The sequence below is a fragment of the Megalobrama amblycephala genome, linkage group LG4 (genome assembly GCF_018812025.1).
Source record: "Megalobrama amblycephala isolate DHTTF-2021 linkage group LG4, ASM1881202v1, whole genome shotgun sequence".
Classification (NCBI taxonomy): Eukaryota; Metazoa; Chordata; class Actinopteri; order Cypriniformes; family Xenocyprididae; genus Megalobrama; species Megalobrama amblycephala.
The window spans coordinates 3,985,126-4,012,014 of record NC_063047.1 but is presented as its reverse complement, the minus strand read 5'-3'; the positions used below and the strand labels follow the sequence as shown (position 1 = coordinate 4,012,014).

General features: G+C 37.2%; 1 protein-coding gene across 1 annotated transcript in view; it reads left to right on the top strand.

Annotated features, from left to right (window-relative positions):
• Positions 1-283: 283 nt before the first annotated feature.
• LOC125266335 (cystatin-B-like) overlaps positions 284-26,889 on the top strand; it is a 39,547-nt gene continuing 12,941 nt past the window's right edge. Inside the window, exons 1-3 of the mRNA XM_048186886.1 lie at positions 284-332; positions 3,183-3,359; positions 3,622-3,720. Coding sequence (XP_048042843.1) covers positions 3,201-3,359; positions 3,622-3,720 — 258 coding nt within the window. The 5' untranslated portion in view covers positions 284-332; positions 3,183-3,200. The remainder of the gene's footprint in view (positions 333-3,182; positions 3,360-3,621; positions 3,721-26,889) is intronic.

The window sequence follows — 26,889 nt, the reverse complement described above, 5'->3', positions numbered from 1 at the left end:
CTTGACTACAATGAGCTTCTTCCCGGGTTGGTGACATCATAAACCCTTGCTATTAACATAAACACTGCCCCCGGGAACATGCAACAAAGTGGGCGAGACCATGTGGCACAGTATAATGGAAGCGGAAGAGTTTACACCGAACGCGAGCTGCGCGACGCGTCAAAAGATATAGAAACCATTATAATCTGTGATATTTTCTACACTGGATGCGGTGTGGAAGAAGCTTCCAGAATCTACACGAGTTCAATGCTGGATTTGCGCAAAGGCTTTTACTCAAAGATGAAGCAGTTCCTACTTTAAAAACTGAAGCTGCTGTTTATTGGCTTCAAACTGTAAGTACGTTTTATTGTTTGTAACTTACATGTCTTTTAAACGTAATGTTATAGTTCTGTTGCTATTTTTAATGCATCTAGGACATATACAAAGAGCAACTCGTTTTTGCTAGCCAGTTAGCTACGTTCTACTGCAACAAACACCAACAAACTTCTATGTTCATAGACAAACAGTTGTTGCTATAAATTAAACGCTATAAATTAAATGCTACCTTTACAAAAATGCGACTACTTAGGCATGTATTTGGCTACAGTAAAGCTTTAATCAGGATACAACAGTATATTGAAAGCTAACTAACAGCAGTGACAGCATATCTAAACACTTTGACACAAATACTAAATGAAATACCATTCATAAACATCCTTTAAAAGCTGCGATTGCAGAGGTTCTGCCTGACCCTCTTTGTCTGGGTCTGATTTGGCTCAATTTGATACAGCAATAGACGCAATTATTTACTTTCCACCTAAGCGCGTAATAACGGATGGTAAGGGGCGTGGCGTTTCCGGACGCTTCAGTGAATCACGATACACTGGGCCAGCTACCAACCTGCTGACCAATCTGAGCACATTGCGTATGTCGGAGGGAGTGGTATCTTAGAAGCAGGAAGTCAAACGAGCCGTTCATAGTGGAAGCAGGGGTGTAGAATTATGTAGCGAAAATTAACTCAAGAGGGAAATATTAATAATTATTCATAACTCATGATTATTAATTATGATTAATTATGAATATGCAAATCCGTTAATCAGATTAACTGGACGTAGCTACATTAAAATTAACATTACAATCAGTTACCCTGTTCGTCCAGTGAACGCTCAGTGTTGATTGTTTATTAATTCTAAGAAATGTCAATTTCCAAGTTATGGAAAAATAATATTTCTTATTGTACTGTACTACTCACGTAGTCCGGATCTATCACTTAAGAGGCAATTCATTAGCAGACGGAGTCAGAACCAAACGTGTATTGTGCACAATCTTTATTAACTAACTCACAAACACATAACTAAACTAACAAACACATAACATAACATACATAAAGGGTCACACACACACACACACACACGCAAGTCAGAATGAGTAATGATAGTGTTGAACCGGAAGAGATGCTGTTACTAGAGCTACATGAAATGTCAAAGGCAATCTGGAAAGGACTCATCAGTTTCTTTTAGCAATAGCAAAGGTAAAGTCTTTACAAATCAATACTAAATCGCTGTTTAGCATTAAAATGTACGATACTTGCAAGATGCCTTTAGGCTGAAGAGCGTCGGATCTGCAGGTTGAGGATAACTCTTGAAGTTATCATCTGAAGTTGTTGCCAGTCTGTTGGGTGATGAGCACATGGCTGGGTGTTGTAGGCCAGGGGCCTACCGGCCTTGCGGCCGGGCCTAGAGAGGCCGGCCGCAAGGAGATTTGTTCGGTCCAGAAGCAAGGAAGAAGAAGAGAGGGAGTGGCACTGTTCGCTGGTTTTTAACCTCTGGTCAAAGTCACACCTCTCAGTTGTTGACCGGACCAATGAAGATGTTGTAATTCTGGGTGGCAACACCCCTCCTGTCAGGGCTTTTACAACCCAGAAAGATTAACAAGCTGAGTTCTTGAATCAGAACTATTAAATATTCTTTTAATACTGATGTGTTGCACAGGTATGGATGTACCGCATACACAAACATTTAAATCTTCCCGCTACGAACGTATAGACACTAAACATGGCATGATTGAAGTTACCGTGCAGGTCATAACATTTAACAATCATCAAACATGTAAATACAATGAGTACAATACAACATCAGTAATAATGGATACCATTTCCTGAGAAGGAATCATTTATAGCACAGTCTGTCTATACATTAATGCCATAGAGTCTGTGTTCTGTGTGGAAAATGCAGGGAAGATGCAGATTTTCTGTGTCTCTACTCTGTTCTCCATGCGGCAACCACATTCCTCAGCGCAATAAACTTGTAACTGAAAACTTCCCGGGGGATGGGGACAGACTCCAGAGTGAGCTTAAAATTATTGGTTAACTAACCAATAATTGTGTCTGATTTGCCTCAGTCATTACAATTAAGATAAAATATATAAAAAATACAGCGTTTTCAAAAAAACAAAGCATTAAGACATGTTAAACTGTGCCCCAAAAACACAATCAAGCCTAGAAAAAACCACGTAACGACCCCTTAAAGCTTTTGAAACTCTACAGGGCCCCAAACTGTACAAGTGTTCCAAATGTCATGCTTTTATGAACATTTAGCACATATCACCTGGACTATATTACTTTTTTTTCTTTTCTTTTTTTGCGCTAAAAAAGGTTTAGCGCATCAAAATGTTTACAGATATAGCTGATAGAAAATGAAAATTATCAATCTTATTTAGTCATTTATTTTTTGCAAATGTCGTCAAAGAATTATTTTCCATTTAAATTTAGCATATAAATTCTATGTAGATACTTCAAATGTCTAGAAAAAAACTATTTTTTTGTGAGAAAAAGGGTTTTTAACAAATGTGGTGTAACATGACAGAATCAAGCCCTTTTTTGTAATTTTGTCTGTTCTTTAAAATCTAATAAAAGTTAATCAGAAAAATAATACAACTGCACACGTTTTTGAATATTGCTTGATGATCAAGTATTGATCTAAATAGTCTTTATTATGAAGACTAAAAAAAAACATGACATGTTAATAAAAATTGTTTTATTTCCATTGGAACAGATTTTCACTGAATATTCATCAACACCCCCAAAGTGAAACTCCGCCCCTTTGATGTGATTACATGGTGTCACGTGATTTTGGGAGCATAAATAGTGGATCAGAATCAATCTGTGAGACAGACTGCCTGATAATACAGTTTATTTCATCCAGGATTTGATCGCCAGCACAATGACTGCAGAAATGTCTGATATTGGAGGATCGACCATAGAGGAGTCTGTCACTCCAGGATTTGATGACCAGCAAATTTGTGTATGTAAAATGAAAAGTTTTGGAGAATGGACCACAGAGGAGTCTGTCACTCCAGAGGTGACGAACATCTGCCTTGAGGTAGGAGACAGAAAATCACTCATGTAGTAAAAGAAGTTTTTGTTAAAACAGTAAAATGATCTTGGTGCTGTAAAATGTTTTGGGGAAATTATTTGTTCTCATTTATAAAAGAACTGTTTTACTTTTCACTTAATGTCACAATACTTTTTACATACGTTTTCTGATATCTGAATGATAGACCTGACTCTCTAGAGTAATAAATTAAATCTTATTAAAATAATAATAACACAGCTGAATATAAAATGTACATTTGTTTATTCAGGTGAAGTCAGACATAGAGGAGAAGGCTGGAGCTAATTTTGAGGTTTACATTCCTTTAAGCTTTGCTTCTCATATTGTGGGGACAAAGTATGTGGTCAAGGTAAGAGAGTGTTTTGTTTTGTTTTGTTTTTTATGGATTTTGAGCTTGTGAATTCATCACTGAAACTCCTCCAAGGCACAATTTGTGTGTTTCTAATATCAACAAGCCAAATATTGCAGTGTGTCCTAAATGAGTGTGATGGGTCCAGTAATTTTCCTGTCCTCTCTGAAAGGTAAAATGCATTATGTCACTGTATAAAGTTTCTCTGCATTTGTAGCCTAAAAGAGAGAACTTTTCTCAACTCTGTAGAGCTGCTGGACACACAAATCTAGTCAGCAGACTACAAGAGTAGTTGTTTCAGGTGTTCCACCTTTCATTCCTAATGAATTGATAGAACAAGAGCTACGTAGGTTTGGAAAATTTGCAAGTGGTTTTAAGACGGTGACTCTTGGGTGTAAAGATGCGCATTTAAAACATGTAATCTCGCTTCGCAGACAAGTGTTCATGTTCCTGGATTCTCCAACACAGTCTTTAGATGTCTCCTTTTAAGATAAAGCATGGAGGAGGGTATTATACTATGTATGCTAGTTCTGGGAGCATGAAATGTTTTGAATGTGGGGATGTGGGGCATAAGCGGCTTGCTTGCCCGCACAGAGAACAAGCTGAACGTGCAGAGAACCACACTGAACAACTGCATGATACTGATAGGCAAGAAGTTATTTCACCTTCTACCAGCAAGTCTATCACTCAGAGAGAACGAATGTATAGTGTGGTAAATGAGATTGTTGAGGTAAATCGAGATGGTGAAGAAGATGGTGATATTTTGGAGCAGTCAAACTCGGATTATAATGCTGTGGTGCTTTCAAAAGATGTTGAAAATACAGGGGGAAAAACTTGTGCAATTGAAACCACAGGTGAAAGTGTGTCTATTGAACAGAACGCAACTAAGGAGATTGATGCGATTGCTATGGCAGTTGTTAGGAATCAAGTTGAAAGTGATATTGAAGAGATGGAACAGGATGAGTCAGATGGTGAAGGATTTGATGGGCCAAATAGGTTGAAGGATTTGTATTCGTTGGAGGAAATTAATCATTTCCTAGATGAAACATTTGGACAGTCTGTTAAGGTTGATGATTATTTTGCTGATACAGAGAAATTTATCAGGTCAGTGGCAGTATTGCAAAAAATGGTCAGTTTTGATTTGCTAGATGAACGGAAGCGGTATCGTTTGAGGAAACATGTCACTGCATTGAAAAAGATATCCAAGTCAAATAAAACTAGGAAATGCAAAAAAGCTATAGCGAAAAATAAGTGATGTCAGCCTTGATCTTTCTTGTATCTACTTTTTCTCTGTCTGTTCTTCTTTTTCTTTTTTTCTATGGGGAGTTTAAAGGAGGGCTCTTTAAACATAAATGGTGGGAGGGATAGACAGAAGAGAGAAATGGTTAAGAAGATAGTTAAAATTAATAGACTTGATGTAATCTTTTTACAAGAAGTTCATAGTACGATAAAAGATGAAGTTGACTGGGGTTTATCTTGGGGTGGTCAACTCTTTCTAAATCATGGAAGCAATGTTAGTGGTGGGGTGGCAATATTGTTTTCTAGTAACTTAAAAGTTAATGTTTTAAGTTCCTGTGATTTAGTTAAAGGTCAAAGTCAAATGATTAAAGTTAAAATAGAGGGTTCAATTTATTGTTTTATTAATATCTATGCCCCTAATATTGGGACCGAAAGGATATTTTTCTTCAATAACATAAAGGAAGCTCTTGAAGTGAACAATTTTGACTATCTTATTCTAGGTGGAGATTGGAATTGTACCGTTGATTTTAATATGGATAGGCTTAGTGAGGAGCCACACTTACAGTCTAGTAAAAATTTAAAAAGTTTATTGATTCAGTTTGATTTGATAGATGCATGGAGAATTAAAATTCCTAATGAAAAGCAATATACATGGGTCAAAATTTTAGATGGAAGAGTAAGTGCAGCTAGACTAGATAGGTTCTATTTGTCACAGGGACTTAGATCGAAGTTAACTGATAGTGCAATTAGACCAGTTGGTTTTTCTGATCATCACCTTATTATTGTGAATTTTTTTTTTTAAACAAGATGTTAGTAGATCTCAATGGCATTTTAACAATAAATTGCTCCAAGATGGAATTTTTTTGTGGAAATTTTAAAATTCTTTGGGAAAAGTGGAAATAAAAAGAATGTTCTTTTGAGTCTTTAAATAAGTGGTGGGAGGTTGGAAAGGCTCAAATCAGAATTTTTTGTCAACAATATACTTATTTCTCTTCTGCTATGTTAAAACAGGCCATAAAGGAGGTTGAGGAGGACATAAGAAAGATTGAAAACTGAGTTTTAAATGATGGGAATGCTGAGAACAATGACGAATTGAAAACAAAAAGAGGGGAGTTGAGTTCCTTATTGCAATAAAAAGTAAAAAGAGCCCTGGTGAGATCACGATACATTCACTTAAAAGACATGGATGCCTCAAGTACCTTTTTCTTCAATTTGGAAAAAAAACTAATGTGACAGATCAGCGCATGACATGTCTAAGATGTCCAGATGGGCATGTAACAGCAGATGGAGGGGGAATGAGGAGATGCGCCACAGCTTTTTATACAAAACTATATGGAAAGGAACAATGTGATCAGGAATGTGTTCAAGAGCTTTTAAAGGATCTTCCTAAGCTTAGTGGAGCTGAACAAAATGAGCTGGACAAAGAAATAAGTTTGGAGGAACTCACTATAGCTGTTAATCAGCTGACCTCAGGGCGCTCACCTGGGATAGATGGACTCAGTATAGACTTTTATAAACATTTCTGGAGCATTATAGGACATGATGTTTATGAGGTCCTGGTGAGCTCTTTTTAAAGAAAATCTACTTCCAACCTCCTGTAGAAGAGCTGTTTTAACATTAATTCCTAAAAAAGTAGATTTAACTCAACTCAAGAATTGGAGACCTGTTGCGCTTTTATGTACTGAATATAAAGTGCTTTCTAGAGCTCTGTCTAATAGGCTGAAGCCTTATATTGGTTTACTTGTGCATATGGATCAGACCTATTGTATTCCAGATCGGACCATAATGGATAATCTATTTTTAATAAGAGATATTCTAGATGTGTGTAAAGTCTATGATCAGAATGTTGGAATTTTATCCCTGGATCAAGAGAAAGCCTTTGACAGAGTCGATCATAGGTTTTTGTTTTCAGTCTTAAGAGCTTTTGGTTTTGGAGAGAAGTTTATAGCCTGGGTAAGTCTCCTTTATAACAGAGCTTCATGTTTGGTTAAAGTGGGGAAGGGGCTTAGTCGACCAATACCAGTAGAAAGAGGAATAAGGCAAGGTTGTCCTATTTCCGGACAGTTGTATTCACTGGTTATTGAACCCCTTTTATGTTTTTTAAGAAATCACATGAATGGTTTTAACTTACCAGGCAGTAAATTTGACTCCCCTTTAGTTGTATCAGCATATGCTGATGATATTAATGTATTTATTAAAAATGATGACGATGTATGTACAATTGTAAAGGCTTTGAAGTGTTATGAGAAGGCCTCCTCTTCAAAGGTTAATTGGTGAGGCTTTACAAGTGGGAAAGTGGGAAGAGGAAAAGACACGTTGTTTATCTGGAGGCTTGAAATGGGGAAATAATGGACTAAACATTTTGGGTATTTTTTTTTGGCACACAACAATATCAAGAAAAAAACTGGGAAGGAATAATGGAGAAGGTGTGTGCAAAAATTTCCAAATGGAAATGGTTGCTGCCCCAGATGTCATATAGAGGACGTGTTTTAGTAATCAATAATTTGGTTGCTTCCATGCTTTGGCACAAATTTATGGTTTTAAATCCACCAAAGGCTTTGATTCAAAGTCTACAGAAGAAAATGTTAGACTTTTTTTGGTCAGGTTGTCATTGGATGAGAGCTGCAGTCCTTTATCTTCCTCTTTGTGAGGGGGGCCAGGGACTTGTTGATTTATCTTCACGTATTGTGACTTTTAGGTTGAAAACTGTTCAAAGATTTTTATATGGCAATGGGTTGAGATAGCATGACACTGCAGAATTGCTTCTACAGAAGGCAGGAAGGCTTGGTTACAGTAAACAACTTTTTCTGTTAAAAACTGAAGAAGTGGATTTTGGAGGTTTGACATCTTTTTATGATTCAGTTGTGCATGCATGGCAGATTTTGAAGGTATCAAGAGATGAAAATTCCTTACCTGGCATGTGGCTCTTTGAAGAGCCGCTTTTTTATAATGACTTTATTTGTGTGAAGTCATTAAAGTCTGCAAGTTTACGTTCAGCACTGAGAGAGGCAGGATGCACAAAGATAGGCCATCTCTTTAAAGCCATGCACTCATCTCTGGTTGAATTGGGGAAATTAGCCAATATAAGATCTGAAAGATTGATTAAAAAAATAGTGGAGGAGGTCTGCGAATCATTGCCACAGTCACTGAAGAATTTTGCTAGTGATTGTGATGTGATTAGTCATTGGGAGGATGGGTGTGAATATGTTTTCCCATTTCTTGATGTGCATTTATTTTGTGGATGTTGTAGGTTAGGAGTGTTATTTAATGTATTAGAACAGTGGTGCTTGAGTTGGGGAGAATGTTTTTCTTTTCCTTTGTTTGTTTTTGGACCAAAGTATTCTGTAAAGAAAAAACAAATACACGTTTTGATGAATTATGTTTTTGGAGTGGCTAAACTTTCTATATGGCTTTCAAGGAAAAATATGATTCAGAATAAAGGCTCAAAATGTGTATGATGTATTTTTAGGACTATTAGCGGAGCGTCTTAAAATTGAATTTGCTTATTATAAGTTGATTAATAATCTGCAGGTCTTTATTGAAAATGGTCTGTTGCAATGTTCTTTGTGTTGTTGATGATTGAGAGTGGTTTTATCTTTAATAATTAAAGATTTTGTAAGATTAATGTGATGATGATGGAATGCTAATTGTGTTGGATTTTTCAGTCTCTCTCTCTCTCTCTCTCTCTCTCTCTCTCTCTCTCTCTCTCCCCCTGTTGGAGTGGATGTTGGGAAGGGTTTGTGTTTGAGAGCGGTTTGCTGTCGTGCGTGTTTTCTATCTTCTTTTTTCTGTATGTGTTTTTTCTTTTTTCTTTTTGCTTTGTACATTTAGCTGTGTGTAAAGTTTAATATTGGGTTAAATTTAGTAGCGTGCCGTGCTTTTGCACGGTCCGCCTAGGAATGGCGTCCACAGGTGGAAGAACGCCATTATCTCTGCGTCATGGTTTCAGGTGTGTGTCAGAGTCTAACGCTATAGTTGAGGATGTACTGTTGGCGGTCGGTGAGCAGATAGGTTATGAAAATATAGTTTCGGCTTCGAGAATGAATAAAGCCGTAGTTGTGTTTCTTAAAACGGAATCGTTGGTTAATAAGGTAATTGAAAATGGTCTGTGGGTGAAAGAAATTTTTATTACCGTCACTCCGCTGTTTGCACCAGCAACAAAAGTGATTATATCAAACGTCCCTCCGTTCATTGAAAACGAAGTCATAGTGAGAGAACTTGCGAGATTCGGAAAAGTTGTAAGTGAGGTCAAAGCGGTTTCTTTAGGATGTAAAAATCTTGCGCTCAAACATGTAATATCTTTTAGGAGACACGTGTTCATGTTTCTGAATTCTCCGGATAAATTATTGGATGTATCGTTTAGGGTGAAAGATGGTGATAGCTCGTACATGATTTTTGCAAGTACGGAGAGTTTACGCTGTTTTGAGTGCCGGGAATACGGCCATAAAAGAGACGCGTGTCCTCAAAAGAAAATTTTGGACCAAGCTAGGACAAGTGAGACGGAAGAAACATTGGTGTGTAAAGATGTGGAGGTGAATCAGAAGCCAGGAGAGGAAACATCAGGCTCGGAAGAGGGTCCTGTGGCTGTGGCTGAGACGAATAAAGACAATGGATTGGAGGTGAGTGAGAGCGTTGTGAGTAACCTAAAGCACGCTGACAATGAAAAGCCGAGTTGTAGCAGTGTAAATGGTACTGCACATGTAAAAGAGAAGTTCGTAGATAGTGATGTAGGCTTACACGTCAGTGGGCAGCTGTCTGCGAGTATAGAGGAGGAGGAGGAGGATGTTGAAGTCATGATGCAGAGTCAGGATGATATGAAGGATGATGAGAGCTTGTCAGATTTGTTAGATCTCTATAAAGCTGATGATGATTTGTACTCTGTGGAACAGATAAATGCTTTCTTGGATGAGACTAAAGGGAAAAGGGTAGAGATAGGAGATTTCTTCCCTGATAAGGAAAAGTTTGTTGCTTCTGTAGTGTGGGCACGTAAAACGTACAATCTTACTGTGTTATCCCAACAGAAACGCTATAGGCTTAAGAAGTACATAACGACGATTAGACAGGATAGAAAGAATGTGAATGAAAGAAGAGTTCGAGGTAAAGCTAAATAGACAGTATGGCTTTATACATGCTTTTGTGTGTGTTTTTTCTTCTTTCCTGCTTTTCTTTCTATTCTTTCTTTTTCATGGAGTATCTCAAAATAGGTTCTCTTAATGTGAATGGTTTGAGGGATAGGAAAAAGCAGGCTTTAGTTTCAGAATACTTCAATATTAAGAATATTGCAGTAGGTTTTCTTCAAGAAACCCATAGTAATGTGAGTAATGAGTCTGAATGGGGTTTGTGGTGGAAGGGAGAATATGTTTTAAGTCACGGCTCTAATGTTAGTGCAGGAGTTGCGATTCTTTTTAATCCAACTTTAAAAATAAAAATTGTATCTACATATGATATAGAACCTGGAAGACTACTTTTAGTAAGAGTTGAAATACAAAATTTTTATTTTCTTTTTGTTAATATATATGCTCCTAATGGGGGAACAGAAAGGGTTCTTTTATTCGAGAAATTAGGTCGTGTTTTAAAAACTCTTAGTGTAGGAGATATAATTATAATGGCAGGAGACTGGAACTGCACCTTGAATTTTAATATAGATAGAAATGCTGAAGAACCTCACCAGAAATCAGCCTGTGTATTATCTAATATGGTAAAAAATTTAAATCTTGAAGATATTTGGAGAATAAAAAACCCAATGCTTAAACAATACACTTGGGTAAAAGTCACAGATGGTAGAGTTCATGCTGCTAGATTGGATCGTTTTTATATTTCTCGCGATTCAAGAAATCGAGTGGGTAATGTTAATATTATTCCAAATATAATTTCAGATCACAAAATGATAACAATGGACTTTGTCATGTTGAAAGAAAGTAAAAGGAGTTTGTATTGGTATTTTAATAATAAGCTTTTACAAGATAATGTTTTTTGTGAGAATTTTAAATTGTTTTGGGAAATATGGCGAAAGCAAAAAGGAAATTATAGTGATATTAAACAATGGTGGGACATTGGAAAAGTGCAAATTAGAGTTTTCTGTCAGCAATATTCATCTTATTCAAAAAGGACATTAAAGATCAGAATACAAGACTTGGAGAATGAGATTTCTGACATAGAAGAAAAAATGATGGCGAGGAATGGACTTCAATTGGAAACTGCCCTTTCTGAGAAAAAGCTTCAGTTGAATAATTTATTGTATGATAAAGTGAAAGCTGCCCTTGTTAGGGCACGTTTTATCCAAAAGAAGGACATTGATGGACCTACAAAATACTTCTTCAATTTAGAACGAAAGAATAATCAAGGAAAATTGATGGTTGGTTTAAAAAAAGATGATGGTGTTGTTACTTATGATTCTTATGAAATGAGAAGAATTGCTGTTGATTTCTACTCTAATTTATATGCCGATAATGTCACAGATTCTAATTGTAGAGATGAATTATTTTCATATCTTAAAAAGTTGACGCCTGAACAACAGGAGGTTATTGATTTACCAGTTACTTTTCAAGAAGTGACAAAAGCTGTACATGATTTATCATCTGAGAAAGCTCCAGGTCTTGATGGGTTTCCATCTGAATTTTATAAACAATTCTGGAATGTGATTGGAAAAGATTATTTTGAAATGCTTTTAAGTTCAATACAGACTGGGTCTTTACCTAAGAGTTGTAACAGGGCAGTGTTGTCTTTGTTACCGAAGAAAGGTGATTTGTATTGTTTGAAGAATTGGAGACCTGTTGCATTAATGTGTATAGATTATAAAATCTTTTCGAAATGTATTGCCAATAGATTAAATAATTATATGAGTGTATTAATCATGAAAGAACAATCATATTGTGTAAAGGGGCGATGTATTAAAGATAACCTTTTTTTAATGAGAGATGTAATAGATTATGCAATGTACAAGGATTATGATTTGGGTTTAATATCTCTTGATCAAGAGAAGGCGTTCGACAGAGTTGAACATGCTTATTTGTTTGATTTACTTAAGGCTTATGGTTTTGGAAATGGTTTTATCTCATGGGTTAATTTATTGTATAATGAAGCTGAATGTATGGTCAAAATTGATGGTGGATTGAGTGTTCCTATTAAAGTAAAAAGAGGAATAAGGCAAGGGTGCCCTCTTTCAGGGCAACTCTATAGCCTTGTAATTGAACCACTATTGTGTAAATTGAGAGAACAGTTGACAGGTTTACACATTGAGGGGTCAAATATTTTAAATAATGTGAAATTATCCGCTTATGCTGATGACATAACTGTAATAATTAGAAACAGTGAAGATATTAAAATAGTTTTAGAAAATCTTAAATGTTATGGAAGAGCATCATCGGCAAAAATAAATTGGACAAAAAGTGAAGCCTTATGGTGTGGTTCAGAAAGATCTAATGTCCCACAGCTGCCAAATAATGTCACTTGGGGAAAAGATGGTTTTAAGTTTTTAGGAGTGTTTTTAGGTTCTAAGGTTTATAAGGAAAAGAACTGGGAAGGATTACTGGAAAAAGTGCGTCTCCGGTTATCCAATTGGAAATGGTTAATTCCTCAGCTCTCCTACAGGGGAAGGGTCCTGATAGTCAATAATCTTGTTGCCTCAACATTGTGGCATAAAATGGCTGTATTGGACCCCCCTGCTGCTGTCATAAAGGACATTCAGAAATGTCTTGTTGACTTCTTTTGGACCGGTCAGCATTGGCTGAGACCTGCTGTACTTTACCTACCTCTGAATGAAGGGGGGCAAGGATTAATTGATATTGGCTGTAGGATTGCTGCTTTTAGACTACAAGCTGCCCAGAGACTTCTGTATGGGAAAGACGTTAGCTGGGCTCACGTGGCTTGTGGTCTTTTGAGGAGAGGAGGACAACTGGGTTTAGACCGACAATTGTTTTTAATAAATTTAAATGATACTGTATTAGTTGAAATAACTCCTTTTTATAAGTCCGTTCTAAAATCATGGAATGCTTTGAAAGTTGTACGAGAAGAAGGAATTGTAAGAGGATCATGGATTAAAGAAGAACCTCTTCTTTATAATCCTGCTTTACCTATAAACATCTTGAACTCTCATTCAATGCAAGCTGCTATGGTGAAGGCCCAGTTCATAAAAGTTTCTCATCTGTGGACTAAGAGTGAATGGATGTGTTCAAAGGATATGGCAGCAAAGCTTGGCATTAAATCACTTCGTGTTGCTGAAAGATTAAGGACTGAATTCTTATCTGTAATACCATCAACATTTACAGAGTTATTGAAAGACGAGGAAACAAAACCACAATATATTAATGAGATGGTTGAATTTCCAAATTTAGGGGTAAGTGCAGCTGTGGAGACAAGGGCAGGAGATGAAGGAAAGCTGTTGAGTTTTAAAACTCCAGAGCTTAATTTGTTTGCTGATATAGGAAAGAGAGCGATGTATTATACTTGTGTAAAAGTAATGCATTATGAGTCTTTAAAAGATGTTTTAGACTCTAAATGGCAAGGGATAGATGGGTTAGATGGATCACCTAAAGGTAGTTGGAGGACTCTATATAAACGTCCTATTGATAAGAGAACCGGTGATCTACAGTGGCGTATAATACACGGGATAATAGCTACTAATAGACACAGGGCACATATTGATCCAACTGTAAGGGATGAATGTCCTTTTTGTTTTGAACATGAAGATATGTATCATTTATTTTTGCAGTGTGAAAGATTGAAGCCAATGTTTTTATTGTTGGAAGATTGGAGTAAGAATTTGAATTTTGAATTTACTTTAAACGGGTTTATTTATGGCCCGAAGTATAAATATCAAAATAGAAAAACTGATGTCTTAATTAATTTTTTATATGGTCAAGCAAAGTTAGCTATATGGCTAACAAGGAAAGAAAGGATGAATGGGGGTGTTTCTACTGATGTTAACATGACTTTAAAAGGACTGATATCTGCCCGGCTTACTGTTGAGTTCACATACTATAAAATGGTTGGAGATCTTGATGCTTTTAAACAAACTTGGGCTTTGAATGCTGTTTTATGTGATTTAGAAGATGGAAATTTACACATGAATGTATGAGATTTTTTGTATATTGATGTAAATTTATGTATTTTGTAAATACTGTTTTATTGGTAATGTTATAATTGTTAAAATAAAGAAAAACTAAAAAGTCTCTCTCTCTCTCTCTCTCTCTCTCTCTCTCTCTCTCTCTCTCTCTCTCTCTCTCTCTCTCTCTCAAGGACACGCCCACAATAGCAGGATATACATGAAGACTAGTGGAGAGCGATTCCCAGACAGGTGTGGAAAGATTTTGATGTTGCTTTCTTAAAGCTTTAAAAAATGTGCATTTACTTGTGTGACTTCAATGATAATTCTACATGATATATAAAATGAGAAAACAGGAAAATGTGAGGTTTGGTGTTGATCAAGGAAACTTGAGCCTTACTGATGGGGCTGCTTATTTATCTAAAATGCCTGTAATCAGTCAAGTAAAACAGCTAAGAAAATGTATTACAACTGCTAGTGGTGTACACGCTGTCACAGACACGCCAGGCTCCAGCATGGTCCAATCACAGCGCGCACCATCTCTGGAATACTAATCACCGTCACCTGCACCTCATCAGCACTCTCATCACCAGCACTATTTAAGACACTCACACACACACACACAGAGTCACATTGTCTGGTCTCGTTTGCATCTAAGGACTTACCTGAATGCTTACCTCAAGGACTCTCCTCACTACTTACCGGTCTCCCTTGTCTCCGAGTTCTTCCCTTCGTCTCCAGTCCGTGTGTGAAGTGTTGTCTGCAGTCACGAATCCATTCAGCAAGTATCATTCTCCATCGTCACTCTGCAACCACAAAGGACAGTATCATTCTCTATACCATTCATCAGTCACAAACTTGCATCTGCTTACTCACCTGTTGTCACCAAAATACTCTGCTTGTGTTCAATAAACTACCTGTTAACCTATCTTCTGTCTCCTGGCTGGTCCTATTGTAACACACGCAGGTGTAATGACAGAAATGATGGAATATTGATGTGTGCACGTGCAGTAAACCCAGGTGGGACAATCTGAAGGTAGGATGAAATGTCAGGACACTGGTGCTCTGAGCGCTCACACAGAAACATAGAATCAGATTATGAATTAATTGCATGCATACATTGCGCGTTCGGAGCCTTTATAAGCTGTACGAACTGAACGAATCAATTGTCTGTGCAGTGTGAATGTCTTTGAACTGAAGTCTAATTGCTTAATTTGCACAAGGGCGCGCGAATCACCGTAAGCGCATTCATCAGTGCGCTCTGCTTTTGCATGGTGTTTGAACATAAATGCCATATACATAAACATAACATAAATTGAACACAAACCACCCTATAGTGATTAAAAATCCACACACTCCTTTTGTTTTAATCCCCATAAATCATAAGCAGTGTCTCCCAATGACCTGTTTTCAGCCATGGTGCTAATGTTATGTCACATATATGCGTCACAGGCCCCGCCCACAACCCCTGACTGACAGTACTGCATCACCACCAAGCGGCAACCTCCCCCAGTCTCTCATGAAGCCAATATGGAAGTGACTTAAACTGCGATTCATCAACTGGCCCCCTAGCGGGCTGCAGAAGAGAGCAGAATCTCATTGAGTCCCATGTTAAAATGGCCAAGTTTACAGCAGAAAAAAACATGTTTACAGTCTGGTTCAAATTGTGGTTTTGGTCTATACAGCTAATTTTGCCCTTCATGACAACTCTGAGGGGGGTGAATTTTTATCTTTTTTTTTTTTTTTATAACTCATCCATTTAAATTATATTAAGCCTTAAAGTTCTGCCTAATTAAGGGCGTGGTCACTTGAGTGACAGGTAGTTTGCCGCTGCTATCCGTGAGCCGTCATGTTACCTCAGCAGCTAATTTCAGCCCGCTGAATTTGGCATCTCAGCCGTATTTGTGCTTTTTTCTCGATTATTTTATACAATTATAAAATATGGCTTGCTGCATAATATTAGAGACAGGTAGGTGTGCGTCTGTGTAGATGTGCTCGCATGCGGAAGATAAACAGAACACACGTTGTTGGATCGTCTTGGCATTAATTGGCTAAAAGTTTTGTTCCTGAGATTTACAACAATGACAATAGCAGGAGGATATACAACTACGACAGCACTGCTTGGATATAACTAAAACTGCTGCACTATTTTGAATAATTATACTTTGGACACGTGCTTATTTGTTTTAGAGAACATTTGAGAGATATACAGATATAGGTAACGTATACAGTTTTACATAATAAACGATGCTCAGATTGCATTATTTCTTGAAGAACGATGATGGAGAGCAGATCATTCCGAAGAAATGTGCAAACAATGGATAATATATCAATATTTCATGGATTTAATGCTTTTGTAGACAGAAAGTACTGTTTTTGTTTTTCAATGGACACTCATGGATATTTTACCCAGTACCACGGATTGGATTCATCTCGCTATCGCTATTTCATTATAAAGGTATGAAGTCCCGTTTAATTTGTTATTTTCACACCCCACACAAATTAATTAGTGGTGTTGGAGCATCTGTATCATATATATATATTTAAAAAAAAAAAAAAACACCGTAGATTGACAGTAAACATTTAGAACTTTCTAATGATATAACTTATCTTTATTAATATTTTAGATAGTATCTAAGATAGATAGATAGCTCTTGCTAACATGGTCACGTCGAGCTAGGCGGCGTGGTTTCAGTAACCACGGCACCTCAGTTCAACCACGTCCCGCCTCTTTGCCCATTTTCAGTTATCCAGGAGTGACGTGCGGTGACGCGCTGCTAAGATGGCAGCGGCCTCATTTTTGCTTCAAAACTGCTCTTCAGAAATCTACGGGTGATGTCACGGACACTAAATCCATATTTTTTTACAGTCTATGATCACTACTGTCATTTGATATTTAACAGTGTTTTGATCTACCTGCATTGACACCATTGTATGCGAACTGAACTGAGCTGGATGATGACATCACTGTTTACTCCAGTGCTGATATAGATAAATTAAATTAATAACTATTGTTTCTTAAATCAGAATGAATCAATACTGAATTTACTTAAGATGGATACTGACACCATTTTCTTTAAGAGCTGCTGTGCAGCCAAAATTATATAGTTATCACTGTAAAGCTGCTTTGACACAATCTGCATTGTTAAAAGAGCTATATAAATAAAGGTGACTTGTCTTAGTTTCCGCCCCCAGCAAGTTGTTTGCTGTCCGCCATTTTCTCCGCGCTCGAGCAGATGTAGCATCAACAATGTCTGGTAAGTAATTGAGATGTTTTGTTGTTGGATGTAAGAGTGAACATAACAGTCTTCATTTACCTACATCTGAGCCGCTGAACGCAGTGGATTGGTTTTATTTTCCAAAGGGAATGCGCCATAGATACGCGTGTGTGTGAGTGTGTGTGTGTGTGTGTATTTATTATTAGTAGCAGTTCTTTATCTCAGATTCTCAAAACTGTTAAACATTGCTCGGTGTTTCACTAACAAAATACAATAAAGAAAAACATCATGCTTTTTGTGGGTCCATTTTAAAGGGATAGTTCATTCAAAAATAATTCTGTTGCCCTCCTGTTGTTTCAAAGTTGTATGAGTCATTCTTCTGTGGAACATATTTTGTGATCAATTATGTTTTTGTACATACAAGGGAATTCAGGCACCAATATTCAGTTCCCAATGTCCTTCAGTTTATCTTCTTTTGTTCTTCAGAATATCTTCTTTTGTTGCACCGATGGTGTGAGGACCCTATTGTAATTGCACAGTCAATTCTTCTTCTTCTCTGAAATAAATCACATTTTTGAGGGCCTGAACATGCTTGAAAACTCATGAAATTTTGCACACGCATCAGAAGTGGTGAAAATATATATGTTTAGGTGTTTAGGTGTGTCAAAATGTCTCAATAGTGCCACCTACAAAAATTCAATTAAGCGCCTTTTGCGCTACATTTCACATACAGGTATGAAATTCGGTAGACCGATCTAACAGCCCAATACCTACAAAAAAGCCCCTGTGTCCAAAATCTGTAAACCCTACAGGAAGTGAGATATTTTGAATTTTCTCTGCAAAACTTTTGCAGTTTTTGCCATTTCCACATGTTGTACTTTAATGAACTCCTCATAGAGCTTTAACCAGATCAAAATCATATTTGGTCCGTCTAATCTAAAGGCCTTTGTGATGTTAAATTGCAAATATATTTAGTTTTCACTGAAGGGCGTGTCCGTGGTGGCCTGAAAAAGTCTGATGTTTCGCCATGAAAGAGGAAGCTGTTGTAACTCAGGCGTACAATGTCTGATCTGCTCCAAACTTCACGTTTGATAAGAGTCCTGGCCTGAAGACGTCTATATGCCAATATTCAGTTCGTCATATCGCCACCTGCTGGCGACAGGAAATGGCATGCCTGTAATTCACTCCTATATACACATTTAAATATGCCATGAAGTACCAAACCTGAGGGCTGTTTCATAAAACAAGATTAGAAAACAAGCCAGGCTTATTTTACTTAGTCAGACTTTTTGTCAGCGAATTCTGTTTCATAAAACAAACTTAAATTAGTTCAAACTCAGTTACTCTGGCAACTTATGCTGGGAAACTAGCCTGGGGTGCGTTTCCCAAAGCGAACTATGGTCGCAAGTTCCGTCGTTACCAATAGAGTTCAATGGGACTACGACCATGGTTCACCAACGATGCTTTCGGGAAACGCACTCCTGATCTGGAGCAGGCTAACTGTCAGGCTAAGCTGAGCTTCTCTAACACTGACCAATAGGAACGCAATGATATTACAACTGACTCTCTCACATACAATTATTTGACTTTATTAACATATATATATATATATAGTGTGTGTGTGTGTGTGTGTGTGTGTGTGTATTATTATGTGTGATTATATATAAATAAAAATATATATTGGTGTAAGTTTAAGACATTTTTATTTTAATATTTTATTAAATGGTAAGTATGATGAGAAACAAAACATTTAAAGAGAAATATTTTCTTAAAAATTAAGTGTTATATAGCCCACTGAATCATTCTCAGACTTAATGCTGACTACAATGGAAGCACTTGGGAGAGAACTGTCAGGAGACTTATTTCTTAGCACAGAAGAATACAAGAGGATTACCAAATCATTGTTTTAAGTGTGAAAATATAGCAAAAGTAACACAGAAATTCAAAATCAATAAACCTGTGACAAGGCCCCTGAAACAATCAGGCCTTCATTTGTAAGCTTTCATTAAGTGATGAGTGATTTTTTTTGCTAGACAAAGAGCAGGAGAAATACCAAGTGAGTGTTTCAGAGCCAGCAAAAGCTATGAAAAGAGTGACAGAGTAAGATGCAGCCTGCTGAAGTGACATGCATGATTGTTGTCCACACTGAAACTACCCACTGTAGTCAAAGCACAATAAAGTCAGCTAGCCTTTTCCAAGGCCCATATTTAATCTATACTCTGGTCTCATATATATATATATATATATATATATATATATATATATATATATATATATATATATATATATATATATATATATATATATATATATATAGGTTTTCCTTTCTTACTGGCTAAATGTTTTGTGCCCAATATTTAATTAGATTGTTTTAAAATATATGAATACATTTCTCTCTGGTTTTGTTTGGCAGTAGTACTCTTTATGGTTATTAGAAGTGCAGAAATTAAAGTCACAAAATTAAAATTAATATGCACAGACTAAATTTTAATTGGTAAGATGAATCTAAACTCAGTAATTGTCCCAAAGTATATTGATTTACCCCATTACAATAGTCCATTTACAGTTACTATCATAAAAATACACTTACTTGTAGGTTTGAAAGTGTACATAAGGCACATTTAATGTCCAGCATCAAATATTTTAACGAAATGTATATTTTAGAATTATTGCGCTTCTATTGCATTCCGTCTGCATTCCAGCAGCGCTCGTTCACTGTGAAGTTTAGCCGCAAAATGGAAATATTTGCATGATTTTTTAACATTTACAGATGGAGAATAAACTTGTGAAAAGTAAGTTATGCACTAAGGAAAACACCATGTCTCAAACGCATACAATAGCACAAAATGTATGCCGTTTCCTATGGTGGATCGATTTGATCCATGATCGACCTCTAGGGCTGCTTAAGAAAAGCGTGCACGCTAAATTATCTTGACTAGGTGAACCTGGATCGAATTAGTGGGACTGCGTGAACTTCAATTACCTTTTATGAAACCGTTTTAGCCCAAACTCATTTGTTAGGTTAATTCAAGTCAGGTTTTGGAGTTTAATCCTCGCTTTTCTTAGCATCTTTTATGAAACAGCCCTCTGCGCTCTCTTTCTTCTTCTCATCTTTCCTCTGCTGTATCATCCTCCCTTCCCTCACCCACACAATTCTCATCTCTGGATGTGAATACAGCAACAGACACTTTATATTCCACCTTAACTTCATCTCTAGATAGTATCTGTTCTCTGTCATCCAGGCCTGCACGTGCCACTCCCTCTAATTCCTGGTTATCTGATGTTCTTCGTGAACATCGTACCAAATTCAGGGCTGCAGAGAGGAAGTGGCACAAATCAAAAAACCAATGTGACCTAAGTAGCTATCAATCTCTGCTCTCATCCTTTTCTGCTGAAATTCATGCTGCTAAATCTTCCTATTTCCACAACAAAATCAACAGCACTTCAAACACATGCACACTTTTCAAAACATTCAACTCTCTCCTCTGTCCCCCTCCACCACCACCCACCTCATCCCTTAACTGCTGATAATTTTGCTAATTTTTTCACTGATAAAACATCTACCATCAGCAGTCAGTTCTCCGCTACACACACACAGGAACTCAGACCAACCACACACACAGCCACACACCTCCTCTCTTCATTCTCTCCCCTTACGGAGACAGGAGTATCTAAACTTCTTCTCTCCAGTCATCCCACCACCTGCCCTCTAGATCCCATCTCCGCACACCTTCTACAAGCCATCGCTCCCACACTTTTACCAGCACTGACACACATTATCAACACATCTCTCCACACTGGCACTTTCCCTAACACATTCAAGCAGGCTCAGGTAACCCCACTGCTTAAAAAAACCACATTAAACACGTCTCTTGTAGACAGCTACAGACCTGTTTCTCTCCTACCATTCATAGCAAAAACACTTGAACGAGTTGTTTTCAACCAGGTGTCATCTTTCCTCTCACAGAGCAACCAATTGGACGTCAATCAATCTGGTTTCTGATTTCTAACAGAACATGCAACACAACTTCTGGTCCAGGCCCTGGTCATTTCTAGGCTTGATTACTGCAATGCTCTTCTGGCTGGACTGCCATCATGCACAATCAAGCCTCTACAAATGATTCAGAACGCTGCAGCACGTCTCGTCTTTAACGAGCCCAAAAGATCCCACGTCACGCCTCTCTTCATCTCTCTGCACTGGCTACCACTTGCTGCTCGCATCAAATTCAAGGCGTTGACGCTTGCTTACAGATCTACCACAGGCTCAGCACCCTCCTACTTCCACTCACTCTTACGAGTCTACACTCCTACCAGAAGCCTAAGCTCATTAAAGGAGCGAAGGCTTGTGGTACCATCACAGAGAGGCTCAAAATCCCTTTTGAGAACATTCTCATTCACTGTTCCTTGCTGGTGGAATGATCTTCCTGCCTTCAACCGGAATGCAGAATCCCTGGCAATATTCAAAAGACAGCTGAAAACTCATCTCTTTCGTGAGCACTTAACCTCATCTTAAAAAAAAAAAAAAAAAAAAAAAAAAATCTTATACCTATCCTTTCACTTCCTCTAATCCCTCTCTGTTGTAGCTTATGATACTCTGAGCACTGCCTAAACTTGTATTGTGAGCACTTCTTGTGTCTATTTGCCTCATCATGACGACTCGCTTGTTGTATTCCTCACTTGTAAGTCGCTTTGGATAAAAGCGTCTGCCAAATGAATAAATGTAAATGTAGATATAATGGAATAAACTGATATACCATTTTACTTTATGCAATATGTGGGTAAAATAGTCATACATGGATTTTCCCATTCAATATAATGCATCTATACACTGCATCTAATTTTCATATTAATGCGTTCTTGGAGCAACAAGTAATGAAAAAAGAAGTGTAATAATGGGAGTAATAATTGGCAACATTTTCATAATAATATCTAATAATTAATAGGAATATTGATATATAATTTCTTTCCCTATTCACTTGTTTGTATCTCCTAAAATGCCTGATAATCATGATTTAAGTCCTGGTGTCCTCTACAGAGGTCATGTATGAAATCAATGCCCTGTTTCGTAACAGAAAGTCATATTTTGATTTGAAAACCCATTACATTTTCATGAGACGTTGATTCATAACAAACAATTTGAAAATGAATCCAATTTAAATGATAATTACAAAATATTATCATATTTCCATAAGAGTGCTAATGTTCATTTTCAGTCATATTTAAAGACCAAGAAGTTGTTGTTGTCGTGGCGAAACCTCTAATGATTTGGTATCTCTGCAAAGCCCTGAATGTGCTCTTTACGTGCTCTTTACAGGACATCCAGACTTAAAACTGTGACGTATGATGTCAGAGAAAATCACTAAAATATAATGTCCACTAGAGAGGACAGAAGTCTATTCCTGGGTCCCAGGAGGATATGCACGCGAAAAAACTGTGTATCGTATACATTCCACGACATTGCATTGATCGGGCTCCCTGTGATGTGCTGACGTGATGAAGTATATATAAGAACACGAGCTGCTGAATTCTGAATATACTGCAGTCGTTTGATTGATTTAACAGGTAAACCAACAAATTTTACATTACAATAGTCAATCCTGAAAGTAACAAATGCATGAATAAGCCTTTCAGCGTCAGGTGGAGGCCTAATTCTTGCAATGTTTCTGAGAGATGATGGATACTCTTAATGTGTGAGTCTAGTGTCAGATGAGAGTCAAAAATCACACCAAGGTTACGAGGTTGAGCAGATGGAAATACGACACTATCATGAGATCCATATTCTCACTATATCATACTATATGAGTGTAACATGGCCCCGGTTTCACAGACAAGGCTTAAGCTAGTCCTAGACTAAAATGCATGTTTGAGCTGTTTTAACTGAAAGCAACTTGTACTGACATATATTTTCAAGATGACATATCAAGATGCACACTGTGGTGTATTTAAGGTTAAGAAAAATACAAAAGTATGTTACTGAGTTTATATAAATGCCATGTGGCATAGGTTATCATTCAGGAAGATTGTAATTATGAAAATCGGTTATTTATGTGTTAAACATTAGTGCCCCCTCCTGGCTGAGTGTTTTATGAGCTGGCGAACCTGTTTTGATGCATGGTGCATATTACAAAGATGTGGGGCTGGACGATATATCGCATGCGATTCTCACGCGCATTTCGTCAGTAAAGCCGGTTCCCTGATTACCGGTAAATCTCCATCACCTGCTTTCAAATGGAGCGCCATTTAACTGACAGAGCCGTAGTTCACTGATAAGCCACGCAATATCACGTTCATATCGCAGATGAATCGCCTTCGATAATGAACGCGATATTTGCATGGCTTATCAGTGAACTACGGCTCTGTCAGTTAAATGGCGCTCCATTTGAAAGCAGGTGATGGAGATTTACCGGTAATCACTGACGAAATGCGCGTGAGAATCGCATGCGATATATCGCCCAGCCCTACAAAGATGATTATTAAACTTTAGTTTTGTTTCCTTCAACCATGGCTGCAGTGAGTCCATAAATTAACTTTCTGCTTCTTCGAAATCCCAGGTGGCTGCTCGGCCACAACACACACCAGTAGTGTTTTTTTTTTCAAGTGTATGTTTATAAAAGTTACTTAAATGTCCTAATTAAACTAAGGCATAATCTTGGCTTAGGCTAAGCCCTGTCTGTGAAACCGGGCCATGGAGTGTTTGTTTATGTGTTTTGTTATATCTCTGTTGTTGGGAGTGTCTGTGTCTGTCCTGGAACATCATCTGATTGGCTCCTGCAGGCTGATTGATGCTATGTCCTGATTGGTGCACAGTACTTTAAAAAGCATGTCATCACTTTCTTTGGGGACATTTTGTGTTCTGAGCAGAGAGAGTTGATTGGAGTGCAGAGTTTGTATGTGTTAAGATAGAGTTAGAGTACTGATTGTAGTGCTGCCAATTTAGCGATTTTGTTAGATTTCGTGACTTTCTTGCCCCTTTTGAAACTTTTTTTCAAAAGCCTAGAGACAAATCTAGCAACTTCTTGGACGAACCTTATCTAGATGATGTGACTTGCAAGTATGACGGCATCTAGCAACATTTAGCGACCAGTTTTAGCTACTTTCAGCTGAAAGTAATTGGCAACACTGACTGATTGTATTTGAGGAAGTGTGTTTGGTGTATTTGAACTTTTGCCTGATTTCTCACACCGAGTTGTCGGCAGACTCTCCTGGAGCACATTCTGTTTTACAGTGAAAAACCCTGATTGTTCGGGGAGTGCAAATCGGGCCCAAAATCGTGCTTAAAATCTTCAAATGTGTGGCCAGCTTTAGCCAGTCATCTGATGTGGAAATTCTTTAAAACTTTTTTTCCTTTTTATAACATTAATAATATAATGTAGTAACAATTAACAATTTGTTAACATTAGGTGGCTAATGAATTAACATTTTTACATATGACTTCTTAAATCTAATAATTATATGTGAAAATTGTATGTAGGCCTACATCATGGGCCGGATCTTGTCAAAAGATATCTGTTTGTCTGCAAACCTGTCAACAGAAAGTCTTGTTTGGTACCTCAAGACACACTTATTAACAGCCTTCTAGAGTTTGACTGAGAAAGCCAGAGAAGAGACGTAAAGGAGTGATGATAATAAAAGAGCAGGGATTATTGAATAATCTTAGGTGCGTATGTCTCAATGCTCAGACTTCATCTGGCCAGTACAATTCCAACAAGTGTTATTATACCAAGGGAAAACAATGGAAAATTACTGCTTCACAACATCGGTCTGTGACGTTAAAAACCTTGAAATGGAGACATTCTCTTATCTCCTAGAACATCCCTTAAGGTGACGAATGATTATAAATGAATATCACATTAACTCGTATATAAACTGTATGTATGATTTATTTATTTAAAATCTTCAGATCTTTCATTCCCCCCTCTTAATCATATATGAAAACATTTGAGTATATAGATTGATTAAAAGCAAGCAAACCTTCATGATCATTATCAAAACATGCTTTGAAAATCTTCCCTTCTACATGCTCTTTAAAAGAACAGGTCTTCTCTGTCAAACCGCATTCCAGCTTCATTTGAGGGGGTGTGTCTGAAATTGGCATTGGATGATGGCCTTACAGCAGTCAAGTGTCACAAAACAAATCAACACTCTTATGGTAGAGTGTATACATGACTAATGATTATGAATGATTATAAAATTAAATCATTTAAGAACTATATGTTCAGATCTTTCAGTATGATTGTTTTACAACATCACAACACATTCATATCTGATGGCCTGTTTAAGAGGTCAAATGATGCTTTTTAATGTTTTCTCTTTATTGTGTAATGTATCTGTGCATGTATACGATCTACAAAGTTATAAAGCAAATATTCTCCCACAATTTTTTTTTTCTTGGTTTTAACTGAATCTGACTTGCAGTTATGGTGAGAGGCGTTACATTTCTGATACACGCTTGATATCTTTGGCCAATCAGAGCACTCTAAGCTTTTTGGAAGGAAGGGCTTTGTAGAAATTGGCGTTCTTTTGACAGACTTGGAATAGAGGAGTTGGAAAATGTGAGAAATAATGTGTTTTTTGAATATTAAAGCATATTAACCTATTATCTATTACACCCAATAATCAGAATAATAAACTTTTAAAATAGCATCATATGACCCCTTTAAGAGTATAATTGTCTAAGTGAGGAAAATCTACTGTATGTATGCTAAAAATAATAAAGCGGATGTATGATAAGAGCAGGAAGTGACAGCTAGCAGGACGGCCTCCTTGAGATCTTGGAGAAGCAGTAAACTTGATCAACTCGCCATTCTAGAGAACAGACAGAAAGAGAATAAATGCAAGTATGACATGATATTTGCACTTCAACTGCAACAATACTAAATGTGCAAAGGTCAAGTGAAGTCTTTGAGGAGTTGCACAACATGACACTTTACATGAAATGTTGCATTTTTAATGTAATTTACTATTTTTGAATATACTGTGTGTATATATATATATATATATATATATATATATATATATATATATATATATATAATATATATATATATAATATATGTGTGTGTTTTTGTTTCCTACCTGAGTTTGATACTGAACCGCCTGTTTGGTACTGAGCTGCCTGTCGTAAGAACTCAACAGTCTACTCACGTCCAGTGGCACTTGCCTAAATGTAGGAGAAGCCCATTAATAAAAGTTTACAGCATGGGTGTCCAATCCTTCTCCTGGAGGGCACTGTCCCGCAAAGTTTAGCTCTGACCCCAATCAAGCACACCTGAACCAGCTAATCAAGGGCTGTGTTCGAAATTGACCCCAACACCCTGAAATAGGGCACTGTTTCAGGGGACAGCCATTTGTAGTGGTGTCCGAAACCACAGTGGATGTTATCGAGTACACTTATTCAATCCCACAATGCACCGCAATAATGAATGTACAACAGATGTACACTCAACCACCAGAGAATACCAGTAATGCATTGTGAGGGTCATGCTGAATGAATTCCTGAGTCTCCCTTCTGGTGCAGTCAGTGTCTGAATTTGCTCACTTATTTTCATTCACTCCTCCAAGTAGACTAGAAAACAAGTAATATAGTGAATAGTGAATGAGGATAAAGCTCTGCTAGTTGGAGCTAAACTCTGCAGGACACCCCTGGTTTACAGGAAGCATCTTTAAAAT